A 23,484-nucleotide genomic window follows, 5' to 3' on the forward strand; every position below is an offset into this window, starting at 1 on the left:
GATGAGAGAAGAAAACGCGCCTCTGAATTGAGCAGAACGATGGTTTTACACCTCCGATGGCGCAGGGTAGCAGCCAGGGAGACGATGGGTGAATGCCGCAGCTTATACGTGCTTACAGGGGCTGAAGAGGATGACTTTGCTTTCGTTGATGTGACCTTGGCGGAAATGTTGGCTCACCCAGGTCTTAATGTCAGGCAAACAGTTGTAGAGTTAGCAAGAGTCTTGGGCTTGCTGGAGGAGACGGAGAGGTAAAGCTGCTCATCGTTGGTGGGTGTGTAACAGCTCAAGGCATGTTTCCGAACTTCTCATGGTGATAGAGACCTGGGGGTGATCCCTGGGGTGTGCTGGGGGTGATCCCTGGGGTGGATCCCTGGGATGTGCTGGGGGTGATCCCTGAGGTGTGCTGGGGGTGATCCCTGGGGTGTGCTGGGGTGGGTTCCTGGGGTGTGCTGGGGGTGATCCCGGGGGTGATCCCTAGGGTGGATCCCTGGGGTGTGCTGGGGGTGATCCCTGGGGTGTGCTGGGGTGGATCCCTGGGGGGGGGTTGCTGGGGTGGGTCCCTGGGGTGATCCCTAGGGTGGATCCCTGGGGTGTGCTGGGGGTGATCCCAGACAAGTGCAGCATTCCAGAGCTGTGAAATAAAGGTGCAGGTCCAGAGTGACCTTGACTTCACTACATGCCTCGTGTGAATCTGTACTGAGGGGACAGGACTTTACAGTGGCGACGAGTTACGGGATTACAGAATCCACAGAATGGCGAACAACGGATCAGATGAAAAGTACAATGCGGGAGACAAATGGGAGGACTTTATAGAAAGGCTCTAACAAAGCTTTGTAACCAAAGACTGGTTAGGCGACGATATGGCAGACAAGAGAAGAGCCCATCTCTTGACCAGCTGTCGCTCGAAAACATACGCTTTAGTGAAGGATCTGTTGGCACCCAAGAAAGCAGCAAGCAAGTCGTTTGAAGAATTGAGCACACTGGTAAGAGACCACCTGAAGCCAGCGAGCAGCCTACACATGGCCAGGCACAGGTTCAACAACTACAGATGCTGTGTGGGCCAGAGCATACCCAACTTCGTGTCAGAACTTCGGAGGTTGGCTAGTTTATGTGAGTTCTCCGATGAACTGAGGAGAGAAATGCTGAGAGACTTTTTCATTGAAGGAATAGGCCACGCAGGCATATTCCGAAAGCTCATAGAGACCAAGAACCTGACCTTAGAGGCAGCAGCACTGGTTGCACAGACGTTCTTGGTAGGGGAAGAAGAAACGAGGTTGATTTACAATGCAGATACGACAACTAACGAAATATCGGAAGAAGTAGTTCACAGCACTAAACAAGCTGCTACCCCCACACACAGACAAATCCGGGAGAACAGGCTCTCGACAGCAGGCAGAAGCCATCAAGGGCCACAGGAACGGCCGTTCACACCTCATCAACCCACAATGCGAGCAATCAACTACAAACTGAGAGAAGCTCAAGAGAGATCAGCCAGATACAGCTCATTCTTTGGGAACTCTTTGAACAATGGAACAGGTCTGTGCTGGAGGTGTGGGGGTTGGCACTCGTCAAGGGGATGTCGATTTCAGCAGGCTGTTTGCAGAAATTGTGAATATACAGGGCATTTGGCCCGCATGACGCCTCCTATAATGATGAAGGTCCTACTCAACGGGATATCTGTCAACATGGAGCTGGATAAGGGAGCGAGTTAATCTCTCATGGGCGCTCAACAATTTGAACTGTGGCCGCATAAAAGAGACAGACCAAAACTCGCAAGGGTCGACACCACACTCAGGACCTATACCAAAGAAATCGTACCAGTCCTCGGCAGCGCCATGCTCTCTGTCACACACAAAGGGACAGTGAACCGACTTCCCCTGTGGATTGTTCCCGGAGATCCCCCAGCACTGCTGGGGAGAAGCTGGCTGGCAAAACTAAACTGGAAATGGGATGATGTCGATGCCATGTCATTAGAGGAACGGACCTCCTGCTCAACAGTTATAAAGCGATTTGAACATCTCTTTCAGCCAGGTGTGGGCACTTTCAAAGGGGCCAAAGTCAAAATCTACATCACACAGGATGCTAGACCAGTCCATCATAAGGCCAGAGCTGTATCCTATGTGATGAGGGAAAAGATTGAACATAAACTACACAGGCTTCTGCGGGAAGGCATTATATCATCTGTGGAATTTAGTAACTGGGTAAGTCCCATCGTCCCAGTCAAGAAACCTGATGGATCCGTACAAATCTGTGGGAACGACAAATCTACCATAAACAGAGCCTCCCTACAGGACCAGTACCCGCTGCCCAGAGCGGAGGACTTATTTGCCACATTGGCTGGAGGTAAACTTATCTCAAAATTAGACCTCACATCTGCGTATATGATGCAAGAATTGACCGAGGAATCCAAGCTACTCGCCACCATCAACACACATCGAGGCCTTTTCATGTACATTCGATGCCCAATCGGCATCAGGTCGGCAGCTGCCATATTCCAGCGCAACATGGAGAGTCTGCTCAAGTCCATCCCGGGGATGGTTGTATTTCAAGACGACATACTTATCACAGGCAGGGACAACGACTCCCTTCACCGTAATTTGGAGGAATTACTAAAGCGGTTGGATCGGGTAGGCCTATGAGTCAAGAAATCCAAGTGCCTGTTTCTCGCACCCGAGGTTGAATTTTTGGGCAGAAGGATTGCCGCTGATGGAATCCGCCCAACAGAGTCCAAAACAGAAGCAATCCGCCTGGCACCCAGGCCCCGGAATGTCTCAGAACTGCGTGCCTTTCTCGGGCTACTCAATTACTTTGGGAACTTTATGCAGAACTTAAGCATGCTGCTGGAGCCTCTCCACGTGCTACTCAGGAAGGGGTGCGATTGGTTTTGGGGGGACGCCCAGGAACGCGCCTTCAATAAGGCACGCAACCTTCTGTGTTCCAACAGTGTTTTGACTTTCTTTGATCCAGGTAAAAAGCTAGTTCTCACATGCGATGCGTCAGCGTATGGGGTCGGGTGTGTTTTGCAACATGTCAACAGTGTGGGTAAATTACAATCCATAGCTTATGCCTCCAGGTCACTTTCGCGGGCGGAGCGTGGGTACGGACTGGTAGAGAAGGAGGCGCTCGCGTGCGTGTACGGTGTCAAAAAGATGCACCAATACCTTTTTGGGGCCAAGTTCGCGTTAGAAACCGACCACAAGCCCCTACATCCCTCCTATCCGAGAGCAAGGCAATAAACGCCAACGCCTCGGCGCGAATTCAACGGTGGGCACTCATGCTGGCGTCCTACGACTACACAATAAGGCACAGACCAGGCACAGACAACTGTGCCGACGCGCTCAGCAGGCTACCCCTGACGACCACGGGAGGGTCTGACTAACAGGACTGTGAGATAGTTATGGCAATCAATGCCTTTGAGTCCACAGGTTCGCCCATGACGGCTCGCCAAATCAGAGCCTGGACGGCCAGCGACCCCACGTTATCCTTAGTAAAAATATGTGTCCTAGCCGGTGACTGGTCAGAGGCTCGCGATGCCTGCCCCGAGGAATTAAAACTCTTTCACAGGCGCATGCATGAGCTATCACTACAAGCAGACTGCCTGATGTGGGGCAGCCGAGTAGTCATGTCTCTGCGAGGCAGAGAGGCATTTGTCCGGGAGCTCCACCGCGAGCACCCAGGGATTGTTCTCGTGAAGGCCATAGCCAGATCCCACGTCTGGTGGCCTGGTATTGACATGTACTTGGAGCTCTGCGTCCGAAGGTGCACCATTTGTGCCCAACTCAGCAATGCCCCCAGGGAGGCTCCACTGAGTCCCTGGCCTACCAAACCGTGGTCGCGGGTGCACGTAGACTATGCGGGCCCATTCATGGGCAAAATGTTCCTCGTAGTTGTAGATGCATTTTCAAAGTGGATTGAATGCACCATTTTAAACTCGAGCACAACCTCCACCACTGTGGAGAGCCTCGCAACCATGTTTGCAACGCACGGAATCCCTGACACATTGGTCAGTGACAATGGTCCGTGCTTCACCAGCGCAGAATTCCAAGACTTTATAATTGACCACGGCATAAATCATGTCAAGATGGCACCGTTCAAGCCGGCCTCCAACGGCCAGGCGGAGAGAGCAGTGCAAATCATTAAACAAGGCATGCTTAAAATCCAAGGTCCCACACTGCAGGGTCGCCTGTCGCGACTGCTGCTGGCATACAGATCTCGTCCGCACTAACTGATTGGGATCCCCCCCGCGCAACTGTTGATGAAAAGGACTTTGAAGGCTCTCATTAATCCTTCCAGACATGCACGAAATCGTTGAGGCAAAGCGCCGTAAGCTGACTGAGTACCATGACAGAAATTCGAGGGGGAGATGGAATGAGATAGGAGACAAAGGTGTTTGTACTAAACTATGGCAGGGGTCCCAAATGACTTGCAGTGACAGAAACGGGCAAGGAAGGAAACAGGCTACTGGTAGTACAAATGGACAATGGCCAAACCTGCCGGAGGCATGTAGACCAAGTCAAAAGCAGATTTACCAACAACACTGCGGAACCAGAGGCAGACTACAATGTGGAACTCACACCACACCTGGTGGGCAGACAGAGGGAACAACCTGAGGAAAGGGCAATCCCAACAGACAGCCCAGGCGAGTCAACAACAATCACACCAATCGAAACAGACAGCCCAGGTGAGATACCAGCAACCACACCCAAAGAAAAACAGACACCAAGGCAAACAACTGAACCACAACTCAGACGCTCCACGCGAGAGCGTAGACCACCTGAGAGACTGAACCTATGAAGACAATAAGACCTTGGGGGAGGGTGATGTCATGAATCTTACATTATTATATATAACTGTATCCTAACATGCTATACATGACTGTAATAAGATATGACCTGTAACCACCAGCATACCCTACCAGCAGGGGTGCACTTGCAAGAGACAGGTATATAAGGACAGGTCTCAGGCAAGTGCAGCATTCCAGAGCTGTGAAATAAAGGTGCAGGTCCAGAGTGACCTTGACTTCACTACATGCCTCGTGTGAATCTGTACTGAGGGGACAGGACTTTACAGGGGTAATCCCTGGGGTGTGCTGGGGGTGATCGCTGGGGTGTACTGGGGGTGATCCCTGGGGTGTGCTGGGGGTGATCCCTGAGGTGTGCTGGGGGTGATCCCTGAGGTGTACTGGGGGTGATCCCTGGGGTGGATCCCTGGGGGGGGTGTTGGGGTGATCCCTGGGGTGTGCCAGGGGTGATCCCTAGGGTGGATCCCTGGGGTGTGCCGGGGGTGATCCATGGGGTGGATTCCTGTGGGGTGATCCATGGGGTGAATCCATGGGGTGTGCTGGGGGTGGATCTCTGGGGTTGAGCCCTGCGGGTGAGCCCTGGAGTGGACCCCTGAGGTGGATCCCTGGGTGGGTCCCTGGGGTGTGCTGGGTGCGAGCCCTGGGGTGTGCTGGGGGTGCCACAGCCACAGGAAAGACTAGATAGAAGCAGATTTGGGACAAGTTTGATTAATGGTGAATGAGTATGGTCACGATGGTCGACTGCGGGGCCGTCACGGGAACGCTATAGGGAAGCAGGGTTATCCCGCCTTCTACACAACAAGTGAAGGGGTGCTGCTAAAATACAACCATTGGTCTTCTCTCGTACATTAGAGAAAGCCCTGGACTCCACTTAACTGCTAGAGGTCTTTAAGATTTTGAAAGAGTTTGATCGGGTAGATATAAGAGAAGATGTTTATACTTGCAGGTGAGACCAGAACTAGTGGCCATAAATATAAGATAGTTACTCATAAATCCAATAGGGAATACAGGAGAAACTACTTTACTGAGAGAGTGGTGGGAATGTGGAACTCGCTGCCACGGGGAGGGGTTGTGGCGAATAGCATAGATTCATTTAAGGGGAAGCTGGATAAACACATGAGCGAGAAAGGAATAGAAGGAAACATTAATGCGGTTAAATGAAGAAGGGTGGGAAGTGGCTTTAATGCAGCATAAACGCCGGCCTGGACCTGTTGGACAGAATGGTCTTTTCCTATTGTAACTATCAAATCAGCAACTCACTGCACGAGTTACAGACCCGCGTCCCATCACTGGGGGAATCGCAGGCACAGACCCGCGTCCCATCGCTGGGGGAATCGCAGGCACAGACCGTGCCCCATCACTGGGGGAATCGCAGGCACAGACCCACGTCCCATCGCTGGGGGAATCGCAGGCACAGACCCGCGTCCCATCGCTGGGGGAATCGCAGGCACAGACCCGCGTCCCATCGCTGGGGGAATCGCAGGCACAGACCGTGCCCCATCACTGGGGGAATCGCAGGCACAGACCCACGTCCCATCGCTGGGGGAATCGCAGGCACAGACCCGCGTCCCATCGCTGGGGGAATCGCAGGCACAGACCCGCGTCCCATCACTGGGGGGTAAATCGCAGGCACAGACCCGTGTCCCATCGCTGGGGGAATCGCAGGCACAGACCCGCGTCCCATCACTGGGGGGTAAATCGCAGGCACAGACCCACGTCCCATCGCTGGGGGAATCGCAGGCACAGACCCGTGTCCCATCGCTGGGGGAATCGCAGGCACAGACCCGCGTCCCATCACTGGGGGGGAAATCGCAGGCACAGACCCACGTCCCATCGCTGGGGGAATCGCAGGCACAGACCGTGCCCCATCGCTGGGGGAATCGCAGGCACAGACCCGCGTCCCATCGCTGGGGGAATCGCAGGCACAGACCCGCGTCCCATCGCTGGGGGAATCGCAGGCACAGACCCACGTCCCATCACTGGGGGAATCGCAGGCACAGACCCACGTCCCATCGCTGGGGGAATCGCAGGCACAGACCCACGTCCCATCGCTGGGGGAATCGCAGGCACAGACCCGCGTCCCATCACTGGGGGAATCGCAGGCACAGACCGTGCCCCATCGCTGGGGGAATCGCAGGCACAGACCCACGTCCCATCGCTGGGGGAATCGCAGGCACAGACCCGCGTCCCATCGCTGGTGGAATCGCAGGCACAGACCCACGTCCCATCGCTGGGGGAATCGCAGGCACAGACCGTGCCCCATCACTGGGGGAATCGCAGGCACAGACCGTGCCCCATCACTGGGGGAATCGCAGGCACAGACCCACGCCCCATCACTGGGGGAATCGCAGGCACAGACCCGCGTCCCATCACTGGGGGAATCGCAGGCACAGACCCACGCTCCATCACTGGGGGAATCGCAGGCACAGACCCACGTCCCATCGCTGGGGGAATCGCAGGCACAGACCCACGTCCCATCGCTGGGGGAATCGCAGGCACAGACCCACGTCCCATCACTGGGGGAATCGCAGGCACAGACCCGCGTTCCATCACTGGGGGAATCGCAGGCACAGACCCACGCCCCATCACTGGGGGAATCGCAGGCACAGACCCGCGTCCCATCACTGGGGGAATCGCAGGCACAGACCCGCGCCCCATCACTGGGGGAATCGCAGGCACAGACCCGCGTCCCATCACTGGGGGAATCGCAGGCACACACCCGCGCCCCATCGCTGTTGGAATGTTCCCTCCCGAAGGCTCTACTTCTTGCACCTCCCTTCTTCCACGCCTCTCTCCTCCAGCTCCTGACGGACCGCGTTGCGGAATTGGAGCTGAGGGTGGATTCACTCTGGAGCATCCACGATGCTGAGAATGACGTGAGTAGCACGTGCAGCGAGTTGGTCTTACCGCAGGTGAAGGGTCCACAGCCAGCTAGGGAATGGAAGACCAGCAGGAAGAGCAGTGCAAGGAAGGTAGTGCAGGGGTCCCCTGCGGTCATCCCCCTGCAAAACAGATACACTGCTTTGAGTACTGTTGAGGAGGATGACTCATCAGGGGAGAGCAGCAGCAGCCAAGTTCATGGCACCGTGGCTGGCTCTGCTGCACAGGAGGACAGGAAAAAGAGTGGGAGAGCGATAGTGATAGGGGACTCTATTGTAAGGGGAATATATAGGAGTTTCTGCGGCCGCAACCGAGACTCCAGGATGGTATGTTGCCTCCCTGGTGCAAGGGTCAAGGATGTCTCGGAGCGGCTGCAGAGCATTCTGGAGAGGGAGGGTGAACAGCCAGTTGTCGTGGTACATGTAGGTACCAACGATATAGGTAAGAAGTGGGAAGAGGTCCTACAAGCTGAATTTAGGGAGCTAGGAGTTAAATTAAAAAGTAGGACCTCAAAGGTAGTAATCTCTGGATTGCTACCAGTGCCACGTGCTAATCAGAGCAGAGGGAGCAGGATAGTTAGAATAAATACGTGGCTTGAGCAGTGGTGCAAGAGGGAGGGTTTCAAATTCCTGGGACATTGGAACCAGTTCTGGGGGAAGTGGGACCTGTACAAAAGGGATGGTCTGCACTTGGGCAGGACTGGAACTGATGTCCCCGGGGTAACATTTGCTAATGCAGTTCGGGAGTGTTTAAATGAATATGGCAGGGGGATGGGAACCTATGCAGCGAGACAGGGCGAAGTAATATGAAGTCAGATTCAGATGGTAGAAAGGTAAAAAGCAATAGTGGAAGGCTGAGCAAACAAAGGCAAGAAATAAAAAGGGCCACACTACATCATAATTCTAAAAGGACAAAGGGTGTTAAAAAAACAAGCCTGAAGGCTTTGTGTCTTAATGCAAGGAGTATCCGTAATAAGGTGGATGAATTAACTGTGCAAATAGATGTTAACGGATATGATGTGATTGGGATTACAGAGACGTGGCTCCAGGATGATCAGGGCTGGGAACTCAACATCCATGGGTATTCAACATTCAGGAAGGATAGAATAAAAGGAAAAGAAGGTGGGGTAGCATTGCTGGTTAAAGAGGAGATTAATGCAATAGTTAGGAAGGACATTAACTTGGATGATGTGGAATCTATATGGGTAGAGCTGCAGAGCACCAAAGGGCAAAAAATGTTAGTGGGAGTTGTGTACAGACCTCCAAACAGTAATAGTGATGTTGAGGAGGGCATCAAACAGGAAATTAGGGGTGCATGTAATAAAGGTGCAGCAGTTATCATGGGTGACTTTAATATGCATATAGATTGGGCTAACCAAACTGGAAGCAATACGGTGGAGGAGGATTTCCTGGAGTGCATAAGGGATGGTTTTCTACACCAATATGTCGAGGAAACAACTAGGGGGGAGGCCATCTTAGACTGGGTGTTGTGTAATGAGAGGGGATTAATTAGCAGTCATGTTGTGCGAGGCCCCTTGGGGAAGAGTGACCATAATATGGTGGAATTCGACATTAGGATGGAGAATGAAACAGTTAATTCAGAGACCATGGTCCAGAACTTAAAGAAGGCTAACTTTGAAGGTATGAGGCGTGAATTGGCTAGGATAGATTGGCGAATGATACTTAAGGGGTTGACTGTGGATGGGCAATGGCAGACATTTAGAGACCGCATGGATGAACTACTACAATTGTACATCCCTGTCTGGCGTAAAAATTAAAAAAGGGAAGGTGGCTCAACCGTGGCTATCGAGGGAAATCAGGGATAGTATTAAAGCCAAGGAAGTGGCATACAAATTGGCCAGAAATAGCAGCGAACCCAGGGACTGGGAGAAATTTAGAACTCAGCAGAGGAGGACAAAGGGTTTGATTAGGGCAGGGAAAATAGAGTACGAGAGGAAGCTTGCAGAGAACATTAAGACGGACTGCAAAAGTTTCTATAGATATGTAAAGAGAAAAAGGTTAGTAAAGACAAACGTAGGTCCCCTGCAATCAGAATCAGGGGAAGTCATAACGGGGAACAAAGAAATGGCAGACCAATTGAACAAGTACTTTGGTTCGGTATTCACTAAGGAGGACACAAACAACATTCCGGATATAAAACGGGTCAGAGGGTCTAGTAAGAAGGGGGAACTGAGGGAAATCCTTATTAGTCGGGAAATTGTGTTGGGGAAATTGATGGGATTGAAGGCCGATAAATCCCCAGGGCCTGACGGACTGCATCCCAGAGTACTTAAGGAGGTTGCCTTGGAAATAGCGGATGCATTGACAGTCATTTTCCAACATTCCATTGACTCTGGATCAGTTCCTATGGAGTGGAGGGTAGCCAATGTAACCCCACTTTTTAAAAAAGGAGGGAGAGAGAAAACAGGGAATTATAGACCGGTCAGCCTGACATCGGTAGTGGGTAAAATGATGGAATCAATTATTAAGGATGTCATAGCAGTGCATTTGGAAAGAGGTGACATGATGGGTCCAAGTCAGCATGGATTTGTGAAAGGGAAATCAGGCTTGACAAATCTTCTGGAAATTCTTGAGGATGTTTCCAGTAGAGTGGACAAGGGAGAACCAGTTGATGTGGTATATTTGGACTTTCAGAAGGCTTTCGACGAGGTCCCACACAAGAGATTAATGTGCAAAGTTAAAGCACATGGGATTGGGGGTAGAGTGCTGACATGGATTGAGAATTGGTTGTCAGACAGGAAGCAAAGAATAGGAGTAAATGGGTACTTTTCAAAATGGCAGGCAGTGACTAGTGGGGTACCGCAAGGTTCTGTGCTGGGGCCCCAGCTGTTTACATTGTACATTAATGATTTAGACGAGGGGATTAAATGTAGTATCTCCAAATTTGCGGATGACACTAAGTTGGTTGGCAGTGTGAGCTGCGAGGAAGATGCTATGAGGCTGCAGAGTGACTTGGATAGGTTAGGTGACTGGGCAAATGCATGACAGATGAAGTACAATGTGGATAAATGTGAGGTTGTCCACTTTGGTGGTAAAAACAGAGAGACAGACTATTATCTGAATGGTGACAGATTAGGAAAAGGGGAGGTGCAACGAGACCTGGGTGTCATGGTACATCAGTCATTGAAGGTTGGCATGCAGGTACAGCAGGCGGTTAAGAAAGCAAATGACATGTTGGCCTTCATAGCAAGGGGATTTGAGTACAGGGGCAGGGAGGTGTTGCTACAGTTGTACAGGGCCTTGGTGAGGCCACACCTGGAGTATTGTGTACAGTTTTGGTCTCCTAACTTGAGGAAGGACATTCTTGCTATTGAGGGAGTGCAGCGAAGGTTCACCAGACTGATTCCCGGGATGGCGGGACTGACATATCAAGAAAGACTGGATCAACTGGGCTTGTATTCACTGGAGTTCAGAAGAATGAGAGGGGATCTCAGAGAAACGTTTAAAATTCTGACGGGTTTAGACAGGTTAGATACAGGAAGATTGTTCCCAATGTTGGGGAAGTCCAGAACCAGGGGTCACAGTCTAAGGATAAGGGGTAAGCCATTTAGGACCGAGATGAGGAGAAACTTCTTCACCCAGAGATTGGTGAACATGTGGAATTCTCTACCACAGAAAGTTGTTGAGGCCAATTCACTAAATATATTCAAAAAGGAGTTTGATGTAGTCCTTACTACTAGGGGAATCGAGGGGTATGGTGAGAAAGCAGGAATGAGGTACTGAAGTTGCATGTTCAGCCATGAACTCATTGAATGGCAGTGCAGGCTCGAAAGGCCTACTCCTGCACCTATTTTCTATGTTTCTATGTTTAAGACCCTACCTAAAACTCATCTCTTTGAGCAAGCATTTGGTCGCCGTGCCTAATATCTCCTTTGTCTCGGCGTCCATTTTTGTCTGATTACACTTCTGTGAAGCGTCTTGGGATGATTTTCTATGTTAGAGGTGTTCTATAATTGCAAGTTGTTGAAGATTCCCTTGGATGATATGGGTGGTGAGAAGAGTTACAGTGCACTATCAATTCAGAGTAGCTGTGTGTTAAGCTACTGTAATATAACAGCACAAGGGGGCCATTGCTGTCGAGGAGTGGGCTCCAGCTCTGATGAGATGAGGTGATCTGGGCTCTGCTCATAGCAAAGAAAGTGTAGAAAATTCGAATAGAAACATAGAAAATAGGTGCTGAAGTAGGCCATTCGGCCCTTCGAGCCTGCACCGCCATTCAATAGGATTATGGCTGATCATTCCCTCAGTACCCCTTTCCTGCTTTCTCTCCATACCCCTTGATCCCTTTAGCCGTAAGGGCCATATCTAACTCCCTCTTGAATATATCCAATGAACTGGCATCAACAACTCTCTGCGGCAGGGAATTCCACAGGTTAACAACTGTCTGAGTGAAGAAGTTTCTCCTCATCTCAGTCCTAAATGGCCTACCCCTTACCCTAAGACTATATCCCCTGGTTCTGGACTTCCCCAACATCGGGAACATTCTTCCCGCATCTAACCTGTCCAGTTCCATCAGAATCTTATATGTTTCTATGAGATCCCCTCTCATCCTTCTAAACTCCAGTGAATAAAGGCCCAGTTGATCTAGTCTCTCCTCATATGACAGTCCAGCCATCCCTGGAATCAGTCTGGTGAACCTTCGCTGCACTCCCTCAATAGCAAGAATGTCCTTCCTCATATTAGGAGACCAAAACTGTACACAATATTCCAGGTGAGGCCTCACGAAGGCCCTGTACAACTGCAGTAAGACCTCCCTGCTCCTATACTCAAATCCTCTAGCTATGAAGGCAAACATACCATTTGCCTTCTTCACCGCCTGCTGTACCTGCATGCACACTTTCAGTGACTGATGAACCACGACACCCAGGTCTCGTTGCACCTCCCCTTTTCCTAATCTGCCTCCATCCATATAATATTCTGCCTTCGTGTTTTTGCCCCCAAAATGGATAACCTCACACTTAGCCACATTATACTGCATCTGCCATGCATTTGCCCACTCACCTAACCTGTCCAAATCACCCTGCAGCCTCTTAGCGTCCTCCTCACAGCTCACACCGCCACCCAATTTAGTGTCATTTGCAAACTTGGAGATATTACACTCAATTCCTTCATTTAAATCGTTAATGTATATTGTAAATAGCTGGGGTCCCAGCACTGAGCCCTGCGGCACTGCACTAGTCACTGCCTGCCATTCTGAAAAGGACCCGTTTATCCCGACTCTCTGCTTCCTATCTGCCAACCAGTTCTCTATCCACGTCAGTACATTACCCCAATACCACGTGCTTTGATTTTGCACACCAATCTCTTGTGCGGGACCTTGTCAAAAGCCTTTTGAAAATCCAAATACACCACATCCACTAGTTCCCCCTTGTCCACTCTGCTAGTTACATCCTCAAAAAATTCCAGAAGATTCGTCAAGCATGATTTCCCTTTCGTAAATCCATGCTGACTTGGTCTGATCCTGTCACTGCTTTCCAAAGTGCTGCTATTTCATCCTTAATGATTAATTCCAACATTTTCCCCACTACTGATGTCAGGCTAACCGGTCGATAATTACCTGCTTTCTCTCTCCCTCTTTTTTTAAAAAAAGTGGTGTTACATTAGCTACCCTCCAGTCCATAGGAACTGATCCAGAGTCGATTGACTGTTGGAAAATGATTACCAATGCATCCACTATTTCTAGGGCCACTTCCTTAAGTACTCTGGAATGCAGACTATCAGGCCCCGGGGATTTATCGGCCTTCAATCCCATCAATTTCCCCAACATAATTTCCCGCCTAATAAGGATATCCTTCAGTTCCTCCTTCTCCTCACTAGACCTACTGTCCCCTCGTACAATCGGAAGGTTATTTGTGTCTTCCTTTGTGAAGACAGAACCGAAGTATTTGTTCAATTGGTCTGCCATTTCTTTATTCCCCATTATAAATTCACTTGAATCTGACTGCCAGAGACCTACGTTTGTCTTCACATTATGAAATGTCTTGAGGGTGAACCATGAAAGGTTCTTTCTACTGGTTGGTGATTTGCTATTGGGGTGTACAACTTCAGGATTTGTTCCAGAAAGGGAGGGGGAGGGAGAGTATTGGAGTAAAAGATGCATTTCTGCTTGTGGCTATTGAAGCTAAGTAAATGATGACATTTAATAGACAATTAGAAAAAACATTTTGGGAAAACAAATATTCAAGGGTGAAGGGAAAGGGGATTGGAATAAGGGACTCTGTTGTGGAGTCATGATCGACCCCATAGATGCTGCCTTTGCTGAAATTTCTGATTCTGTGAAAACACTCACTGTGGGTGAACAATTAAACAACTTGTTTCAGCATCATTGACCTCAATTTTTTTTTTGCATTTGAACAGACTCTTGCTGGGGTCCCGCTGGAGGTAGAAGAATTCTACGTCAAATACAGGAATTAGTAAGTATCGAGAGCGAAGGAGAAAGATGGGGTATATCCCCCTCATATTGTGGCATTGTCCAACCTTATTGACAGTTTGGTGCAGCAGGTTTGGCTGGGCTATCTTGGCCTCGGTCCTCGGTCAGCTACGTCCAGATTGGCTCAGCCGGTCGCACACTTGCCTCTGTGCTAGAATTTTGTGGTTTTGAGCTCTACATTAATGTAATCTTGACATTATCGAAGGTGCTGCCCCTCGGGTGAGACGTTAAATCGGGGTCTCAGCTCCCTGTTCAGCTGGACATTGAAACTGTGGTGGAAAGGTTGTCGTATTGGTATTCGGGATGGATGAGATCAAAATGGAGCTGAAGGGCTGCCTTCATGCAGACCTATTGTGTGTGACCTGTGTTCATAAGATGCTGGGAGCGTTACATTTTATAGAACAGAATGTGGACATTTGGCCCATGATGGTTCTGCTACATACTTGAAAATGGCATATTTGCAGGACTGTGGGGAATGAGAATGAGAGTAATGGGATTGCTCTTTCAAAGAGCCGGCACAGACACGATGGGCCGCATTCCCTTCAGTGCTGTGTCATTCCGTTTTGTCACATTCCTTTCCTTTTTTCCCCATTCCCTTTAAAATTTTTTCTTTTCAATATATTTACCCCCTTTCCCTTTTAAAAGCTGTGATGGATTCTGCTTCTACCTTGGTTTCTGGTTGGGCATTCCATGTCCTGATCACCCTTTACAGGAAAAGATTTCTCCGAACCTCTCCCATCATTCTTTTGGTGTTGATCTTAAGTTTATAGACTCTAGTTCCTGACTAGTGGATACTTTTAACATATCTAAATCTCTCTCTCATCTCCTTTTAACCTCTCTGATGACAGGGGTCCCAAGTTAGTTTTTTCATTCTCCCACTTAAAGCCTCTCACCCCAGAATCATTTTAATGAATCCCTTCTGCACCCTCTCCGTGACCTTGACATCCTTCCTAAAGCTAGATGCCCAAAACTGGGCATGTTGTCCTAACACTAGCGTAACCGATGACTTGTACAGATTTAGTGTTGCCTCTCTGTTTTTGTTCTCCACACCCCTATAAAACCTATGATCCTATATCTTTTTACAGTTTTATGAACTTATCTTTGTATATTTAAAAATTTATATATCTACACCTCTGTCTCTCTGCTCTCCTACTTTTAAAGTTTTAACCAATTGGTGTATATTTCCTCCTTCCTCCCAAAATGTATCTACTCAGATTTTTCTGCAATAAATGACCTCTATCCGCCCAATCTAAGCTGTCTGTCCTCTTGAACTTCTGAAATTGCTTAGTCCTCTGGATTCTTTTACATGTATGTGCAGACATGTACACAAGTAATGGCTGAACACTGACTCCTTTTAGTCCAGAAAGCATCTATTAAGCACCACTGTTTTGTCCTTTAACTAACTCCCCGTCCAGTCAGTCTGTCACATTTTCTAATGCCACCTACATGAATTTTACATCAAACTTTCTACCCGGTACCTAATCCAAAGCCTTTCAAATATCCATATACACTATATTTCATTGATCAATACTTTGTGTTATTTCCTCCAAAGAATTCCAATAAGTATGCCAGACGCAACTTGCTTTTTATAAAACCAATCTGGGTATCCTTGCTTAACCTATGTTGTTCTAGGTAAGTATCAACTTTTTATCCATATCTTAGTCTCTAGAAGCTTACGCAGTACTGGTGTTGAGCTGACTGGTTGATATATTCCTGCTCAGTCCTTTCCCCTTTGACACAGTTTACGAGGGCTTTTCAAATGACTTATTTTGCTTTCTAATTTCAACGAGGCCCAATCATTTGCATAAGCTTTCCCATGAACAGAACTAAGAATTAGCAAAGGACTGAAATGCATATTGTTGATTCAGCAACATCTGCAAAAGTTACTAATGGATTTCGAAGTCCTCACATTTCACATCCTTGCAATCGATGGTCCAGCGTCATTAATGCTGAGTCCAGTGGTTTCCCAGGGATGGCAATTCTACTTGAGTAGCTTGTTAGGAGTTGCGCGTTTACTGCATTGTGACATTGGCAAGTGCTTGCATTGTAGAGCAGAACAAGTCTCCGAGTTATAACATGCCATCAGAAATCCCTCGGATACAGTGCTTGAGGCAAACCTTTAGTGATGTGAAATCTTAGATCTGGTCCTGTGTAATGAGACAGGAATAATAAACGATCTCCTTGTAAAAGATCCTCAAGGAATGAGTGATCACAGTATGGTTGAATTTGTAATACAGATTGAGGGTGAGGAAGTAGTGTCTCAAACGAGCGTAGTATGCTTTAAATAAAGGGGACTACAGTGGGATGAGGGCAGAGTTGGCTAAAGTAGACTGGAAACACAGACTAAACGGTGGCACAATTGAGGAACAGTGGAGGACTTTTAAGGAGCTCTTTCATAGTGCTCAACAAAAATATATTCCAGTGAAAAAGAAGGGCGGTAAGAGAAGGGATAACCAGCCGTGGATAACCAAGGAAATAAAGGAGAGTATCAAATTAAAAACCAGTGCGTATAAGATGGCCAAGGTTAGTGGGAAACGAGCAGATTGGGAAAACTTTAAACGACAGCAAAGAATGACTAAGAAAGCAATAAAGAAAGGAAAGATAGATTACGAAAGTAAACTTGCGCAAAACATAAAAACAGATAGTAAAAGCTTTTACTGATATATAAAACGGAAAAGAGTGACTAAAATAAATGTTGGTCCCTTAGAAGATGAGAAGGGGGATTTAATAATGGGAAATGTGGAAATGGCTGAGACCTTAAACAATTATTTTGCTTCAGTCTTCACAGTGGAAGACACAAAAACCATGCCAAAAATTGCTGGTCACGAGAATGTGGGAAAGGAGGACCTTGAGACAATCACTATCACTAGGGGGGTAGTGCTGGACAGGCTAATGGGACTCAAGGTAGACAAGTCCCCTGGTCCTGATGAAATGCATCCCAGGGTATTAAAAGAGATGGCGGAAGTTATAGCAGATGCATTCGTTATAATCTACCAAAATTCTCTGGACTCTGGGGAGGTACCAGCAGATTGGAAAGCAGCTAATGTAACGCCTCTGTTTAAAAAAAGGGGGCAGACAAAAGGCAGGTAACTATAGGCCGGTTAGTTTAACATCTGTAGTGGGGAAAATGCTTGAAGCTATCATTAAGGAAGAAATAGCGGGACATCTAGATAGGAATAGTGCAATCAAGCAGACGCAACATGGATTCATGAAGGGGAAATCATGTTTAACTAATTTACTGGAATTCTTTGAGGATATAACGAGCATGGTGGATAGAGGTGTACCGATGGATGTGGTTTATTTAGATTTCCAAAAGGCATTCGATAAGGTGCCACACAAAAGGTTACTGCAGAAGATAAAGGTATGCGGAGTCAGAGGAAATGTATTAGCATGGATAGGGAATTGGCTAACTAACAGATAGCAGAGAGTCGGGATAAATGGGTCCTTTTCGGGTTGGAAATCGGTGGTTAGTGGTGTGCCACAGGGATCGATGCTGGGATCACAACTGTTTACAATATACATAGATGACCTGGAAGAGGGGACAGAGTGTAGTGTAACAAAATTTGCAGATGACACAAAGATTAGTGGGAAAGCGGGTTGTGTAGAGGACACAGAGAGGCTGCAAAGAGATTTGGATAGGTTAAGCGAATGTGCGAAGGTTTGGCAGATGGAATACAATGTTGGAAAATGTGAGGTCATCCACCTTGGAGGAAAAAAATAGTAAAAGGGAATATTATTTGAATGGGGAGAAATTACAACATGCTGCGGTGCAGAGGGACCTGGGGGTCCTTGTGCATGAATCCCAAAAAGTTAGTTTGCAGGTGCAGCAGGTAATCAGGAAGGCGAATGGAATGTTGGCCTGCATTGCGAGAGGGATGGAGTACAAAAGCAGGGAGGTCCTGCTGCAACTGTAAAGGATATTGGTGAGGCCGCACCTGGAGTACTGCGTGCAGTTTTGGTCACCTTACTTAAGGAAGGATATACTAGCCTTGGATGGGGTACAGAGACGATTCACTAGGCTGATTCCGGAGATGAGGGGGTTACCTTATGATGATAGATTGAGTAGACTGGGTCTTTACTCGTTGGAGTTCAGAAGGATGAGGGGTGATCTTATAGAAACATTTAAAATAATGAAAGGGATAGACAGGATAGAGCCAGAGAGGTTGTTTCCACTGGTCAGGGAGACTAGAACTAGGGGGCACAGCCTCAAAATACGGAGGAGCCAATTTAAAACCGAGCTGAGAAGGAATTTCTTCTCCCAGAGGGTTGTGAATCTATGGAATTCTCTGCCCAAGGAAGCAGTTGAGGCTAGCTCATTGAATGTATTCAAGTCACAGATAGATAGATTTTTAACCAATAAGGGAATTAAGGGTTACGGGGAGCGGGCGGGTAAGTGGAGCTGAGTCCACGGCCAGATCAGCCATGATCTTATTGAATGGCGTTGCAGGCTCGAGGGGCTAGATGGCCTACTCCTGTTCCTAATTCTTATGTTCTTATGAAATAGCACTTGAAAGATTCAAGAACATAACATAAGAAATAGGAGCAGGAGTCGGCCATTCGGTCCCTTGAGCCTGCTCCGCCATTTAATAAGATCACGGCTGATCGGATCATGGAGTCAGCTCCTCTTCCCTGCCTGCTCCCCATAACCCTTTATTCCCTTATCGCTCAAAAAACGGTCTATCTCTGCCTTAAATATATTCAATGACTCAGCCTCCATAGCTCTCTGGGGAAGAGAATTCCACAGATTTACAACCCTCTGAGAGAAGAAATTCCTCCTCATCTCAGTTTTAAATGGGCAGCCCCTTATTCTGAGACTATGTCCCTTAGTTTTAGTTTCCCCTATGAGTGGAAACATCCTCTCTGCATCCACCTTGTCGAGCCCCCTCATTATCTGATATGTTTCGGTAAGATCACCTCTCATTCTTCTGAACTCCAATGAGTATAGGCTCAATCTATCTTCATAAGTCAACCCCTCATCTCCGGAATCAACCCCGTGAACCTTCTCTGAACAGCCTCCAAAGCAAGTATATTCTCCTTTAAATACGGAGACCAAAACTGTATGCAGTACTCTAGGTGTGGCCTCACCAATTCCTTGTACAGTTGTAGCAGGACTTCCCTGCTTTTATACTCTATCCCCCTTGCAATAAAGGCCAACAGTCCATTTGCCTTCCTGATTACTTGCTGTACCTGCGTACTAACTTTTTGTGTTTCATGCACAAGGGCCCCCAGGTCCCTCTGTACTGCAGCACTTTGCAATTTTTCTCCATTTAAATTATAATTTGCTTTTCTATTCTGCCGAAGTAGATAACCTCACATTTTCCCACATTATACTCCATCTGCCAAATCTTTGCCCACTCACTGAGCCTGTCTATATCCCTTTGCAGCTTTCCCAACCACCTTTGTATCATCAGCAAACTTGGCTACATTATACTCGGTCCCTTCATCCAAGTCACTAATATAGATTGTAAATAGTTGAGGACCCAGCACCGATCCCAGCGGCACCCCACTCGTTACTGTTTGCCAAATGGAAAATTACTCATTTATCCTGACTCTCTGTTTTCTGTTAGTTATCTAATCCTCTATTCATGCTAATATATTACCCCTAACCCCGTGAACTTTTATCTTCTGCAGCAACCTCTTTTGTGGCATCTTATCTAATGCCTTCTGGAAATCCAAATACACCACATCCACTGGTTCCCCCTTATCCACCCTGCTCGTTACATCCTCAAAGAACTCCAACAAATTTGTCAAACATGATTTCCCATTTCATAAAACCATGCTGACTCTGCTTGATTGAATTATGCTTTTCCAAATGTCCTGCTACTGCTTCCTTAATAATGGACTCCAGCATTTTCCCAACCACAGATGTTTGGCTAACTGGTCTATAGTTTACTGCTTTTTGTCTGCCTCCTTTTTTAAATAGGGGCATTACATTTGCGGTTTTCCAATCTGCTGGGACCGTCCCAGAATCCAGGGAATTTTGGTAGATTACAACCAATGCATCCACTATCTCTGCAGCCACTTCTTTTAAGACCCGAGGATGCAAGCCATCAGGTCCAGGGGACTTGTCCACCTTTAGTCCCATTATTTTACCGAGTACTACTTCATCAGTGATAGTGATTGTATTAAGTTCCTCCCTCCCTATAGCCCCTTGATTACCCACTATTGGGATGTTTTTAGTGTCTTCTACCGTGAAGACTGATATAAAATATTTGTTCAACGTCTCTGCCATTTCCCTGTTCCCCATTATTAATTCCCCAGTATCATCCTCTAGGGGACCAACATTTACTTTAGCCACTCTTTTCCTTTTAATGTACCTGCAGAAGCTCTTAGTGTGTTTTTATATTCCGTGCTAATTTACTTTCATAATCTGTCTTCGCTCTCTTGCTATCATTTTTTTTGTCGTTCTTTGTTGGCTTTTAAAAATTTCCCAATCCTCTGGTCTCCCATTAGTCTTGTCCACATTGTATGTGCTTTTTTTCAATTTGATACCATACCTTATTTCCTTAGTTATCCACGGATGGTTATCCCTTCTGTTACAGTCTTTTCTTCTCATTGGGATATATTTTTGTTGCGAGTTATGAAATATCTCCTTAAATGGCTGCCACTGCTCATTAACTCTCCCATACTTTTATCTATTTTCCCAGTTCACTTTAGCCAACTCTGCCCTAATACCTTTGTAGTCTCCTTTATTTAAGCTTAGGACACTGGTTTGAGATCCAACTTTCTCACCCTCCAACTGAATTTGAAATTCAACCATGTTATGGTCACTCATTCCTAGAGGATCCTTTACTAGGAGATCATTTATTAATCCTGTCTCATTACACAGTATCAGATCTAAGATAGCCTGCTCCCTGGTTGATTCCATACTGTTCAAGGAAACTATCCCGGACTCTTCCTTAAGACTACCCTGGCCAGTTTGCTTTGTCCAATCAATATGAAGGTTAAAATTGCCCATGATTATTGCCGTTCCTTTTTTACAAGCCTCCATTATTTCTTGATTTATTCTCTGTCCAACAGTGTAGCTACTCCTGGGGGGCCTATAGACTACGCCCACCAGTGACGTTTTCTCATTATTCCTTACCTCCACCCAAACTGATTCAACATCTTGATCTTGAGTCAAAATCGTTTCTCACTAACGCAATGTCCCATCCTTTATTAACTGTGCTACCCCACCTTCTTTTCCTTTCTGTCTGCCCTTCCAAATTGTCAAATACCCCTGAATATTTAGTACTGGTCACCTTCCAAGCACGTCTCTGTATTGATCAGATCATGCCCATTTGTGCAATCATCTCATCTATTTTGTTATGAATGCTACATGCATTCAGATAAAGAGCTTTTAAATGTGTTTTTGTACTGTTTTTTTCCTGCTTTGACCCCATTTTCTGATCGACCTTTATGTTTATATATTTTGTCCCCTCCTGGCACGCTCTGGTTTTCGTTTCCCCAGTGCCACCCTGCTCTATTGCTGCCGCCTTATTCTTTGACTTTTGAAATTTTTGCTCACCTGAATCCTCTCTTCCCCACCCCCCCCACCCTCCCGTCACTAATTAAGAGTTATGGGGAGCGGGCAGGGAAGTAGAGTTGAGGCCAGGATCAGATCAGACATGATATTGAATGGCAGAGCAGGCTTGAGGGGCCAATTGGCTGACTTCTCTTATTTCTTATGTTCTTAGGTATTTTGGTAAATTTTTGCTGCAGAGTCTGATGTTGGATTATTTTAGTTAAAATTGTAGTCAGGATGGGGAAAAGCACGTGAGCGGAAAATGAATTGGGAATGACAGCTGACTTGGGCCTAGTACTTACTGAAATTTATCGCGTTTTGAAGCAGACTTTCCTATGGATTAAACGTGCCTCCTGCTTCTGGACTCTGCCTCAGCTGTGCTGTTGTGGTTTGTGGTGCGGGGGCGGTGTCACGTGTCACTCTGTGGGTGATGGTGTGGGTCTAATGCAGGCAGTGTTAGCCTTGGCTCAGTGGTAAAGCTCTCACCTCCGAGTCAGCAGGTCGTGGGTTCAAGGCCCAGATCCAGAGCACATAATTCAGGCTTTCAGGCTGATACTTCAGTGCAGTTCTGAGGGACTGCTGCACTGTCTGATGTGCTGTCTTTTGGATGAGATGTTAAACTGAATCCCCATTAGCCCCTCAGGTGGACTTAAGAAAGGGGAGTTCTCCCCAGTGTCCTGGCCAATATTTATCAACCAACAACACTAATACAGATTATCTGGTCACTTTTGCTCTTTGTGAGATCTTGGCAGCTGTGTTTCCTACATTACAACAATGACTACACTTCAGAAGTGCTTTATTGGCTATAAAGCGCATTGGGATATCCTGGGGCTGTGACTACATGAATACAGGTTTGTTCTTCAATATACAGTCGTTACAATCTCCCTTTATGTTTCAGCTCCTACCTACACTGCAAATGGGCCACGGTGGAGGAACTGCAGAAAGACAAACGGATTCACCAGAAGATCAAACGTTTCCGGACCAAACGGGCCCAGATGAAGAACCTTTTTGTTGAGGTAAAGAGGATGGTTGGAGAGCAGTTGGTTGTTTGAGTGGCTCAGTTTGAGTGGCAGCTCGATTATAATTCATGAACGTGGATAAAGAGGATCGCTTGGCTGTAGGGTACTGGGCTAATCACACAACACAAACTCTTCAACAGCAGCTTTCCAGAGTGTAAGGCTGCTTGGGACTGAGGTTACATTGCTGAATGCTGTTTGTGATCTCGATTTTAGAATATTACTACAGTGCTTTTATTTCCAGTGGCTCTTGGCCCACATTGAGGGATGTCTTGAACCCCCCCCCCCCCGATGGGTGGGTTTCGGCAATGACTGGCCTCTATTGGCGTGCTGGCAGTGAAGACTTCATTGTTGCTCCCCTCACGCCCAGTCTGCTGCTGGAGATAGTGTTGGGCCATTTAGTTTCAGCTACTTGCATCATCGTGTAGCATGGATCATATGGTGACTGTGGGTCACTTGGCATCAATTCCCAAACCTGCTACTTCATTTATTTTTAAATTGAAGAATCCTTGATGTTTGGGTTCCTCTGGTCTCCTGTTGGAGGCTAATTCAGAGAATGGACGGTGTGCAATGAAGACTGACTCCCACTTTAGCCCCCAATAGACTTGCAGGACAGTACTGAACCTGGAAGGGCAGTGGGCAAAGGTCAGTTTAATGTTACAACGCCTTCACTTGCCCCTTAAAGGGGGTTCTCTCCCGATCACCCCTTTTTACATTGCTCACCAAGTGAGAAAGATGCTCAAGAACTTCTGGTCAACATTTCATCCTGGGCCAGCATCAACTGGTCAGTATTTAATTACTGCTTGTGGGATTTTCCTGTGTACAGAATGGCT

General features: G+C 47.5%; 1 protein-coding gene across 1 annotated transcript in view; it reads left to right on the forward strand.

The window, feature by feature from the left end:
- Nucleotides 1-23,484, forward strand: part of chd6 (chromodomain helicase DNA binding protein 6) — a 237,136-nt gene that overhangs the window by 116,303 nt on the left and 97,349 nt on the right. The window contains exons 8-9 of the mRNA XM_070894909.1: nucleotides 14,059-14,114; nucleotides 22,534-22,651. Of these exons, the coding sequence (XP_070751010.1) occupies nucleotides 14,059-14,114; nucleotides 22,534-22,651 (174 nt within the window). The remainder of the gene's footprint in view (nucleotides 1-14,058; nucleotides 14,115-22,533; nucleotides 22,652-23,484) is intronic.

Source organism: Pristiophorus japonicus, chromosome 12 (genome assembly GCF_044704955.1).
Source record: "Pristiophorus japonicus isolate sPriJap1 chromosome 12, sPriJap1.hap1, whole genome shotgun sequence".
NCBI classification, from domain to species: Eukaryota; Metazoa; Chordata; class Chondrichthyes; family Pristiophoridae; genus Pristiophorus; species Pristiophorus japonicus.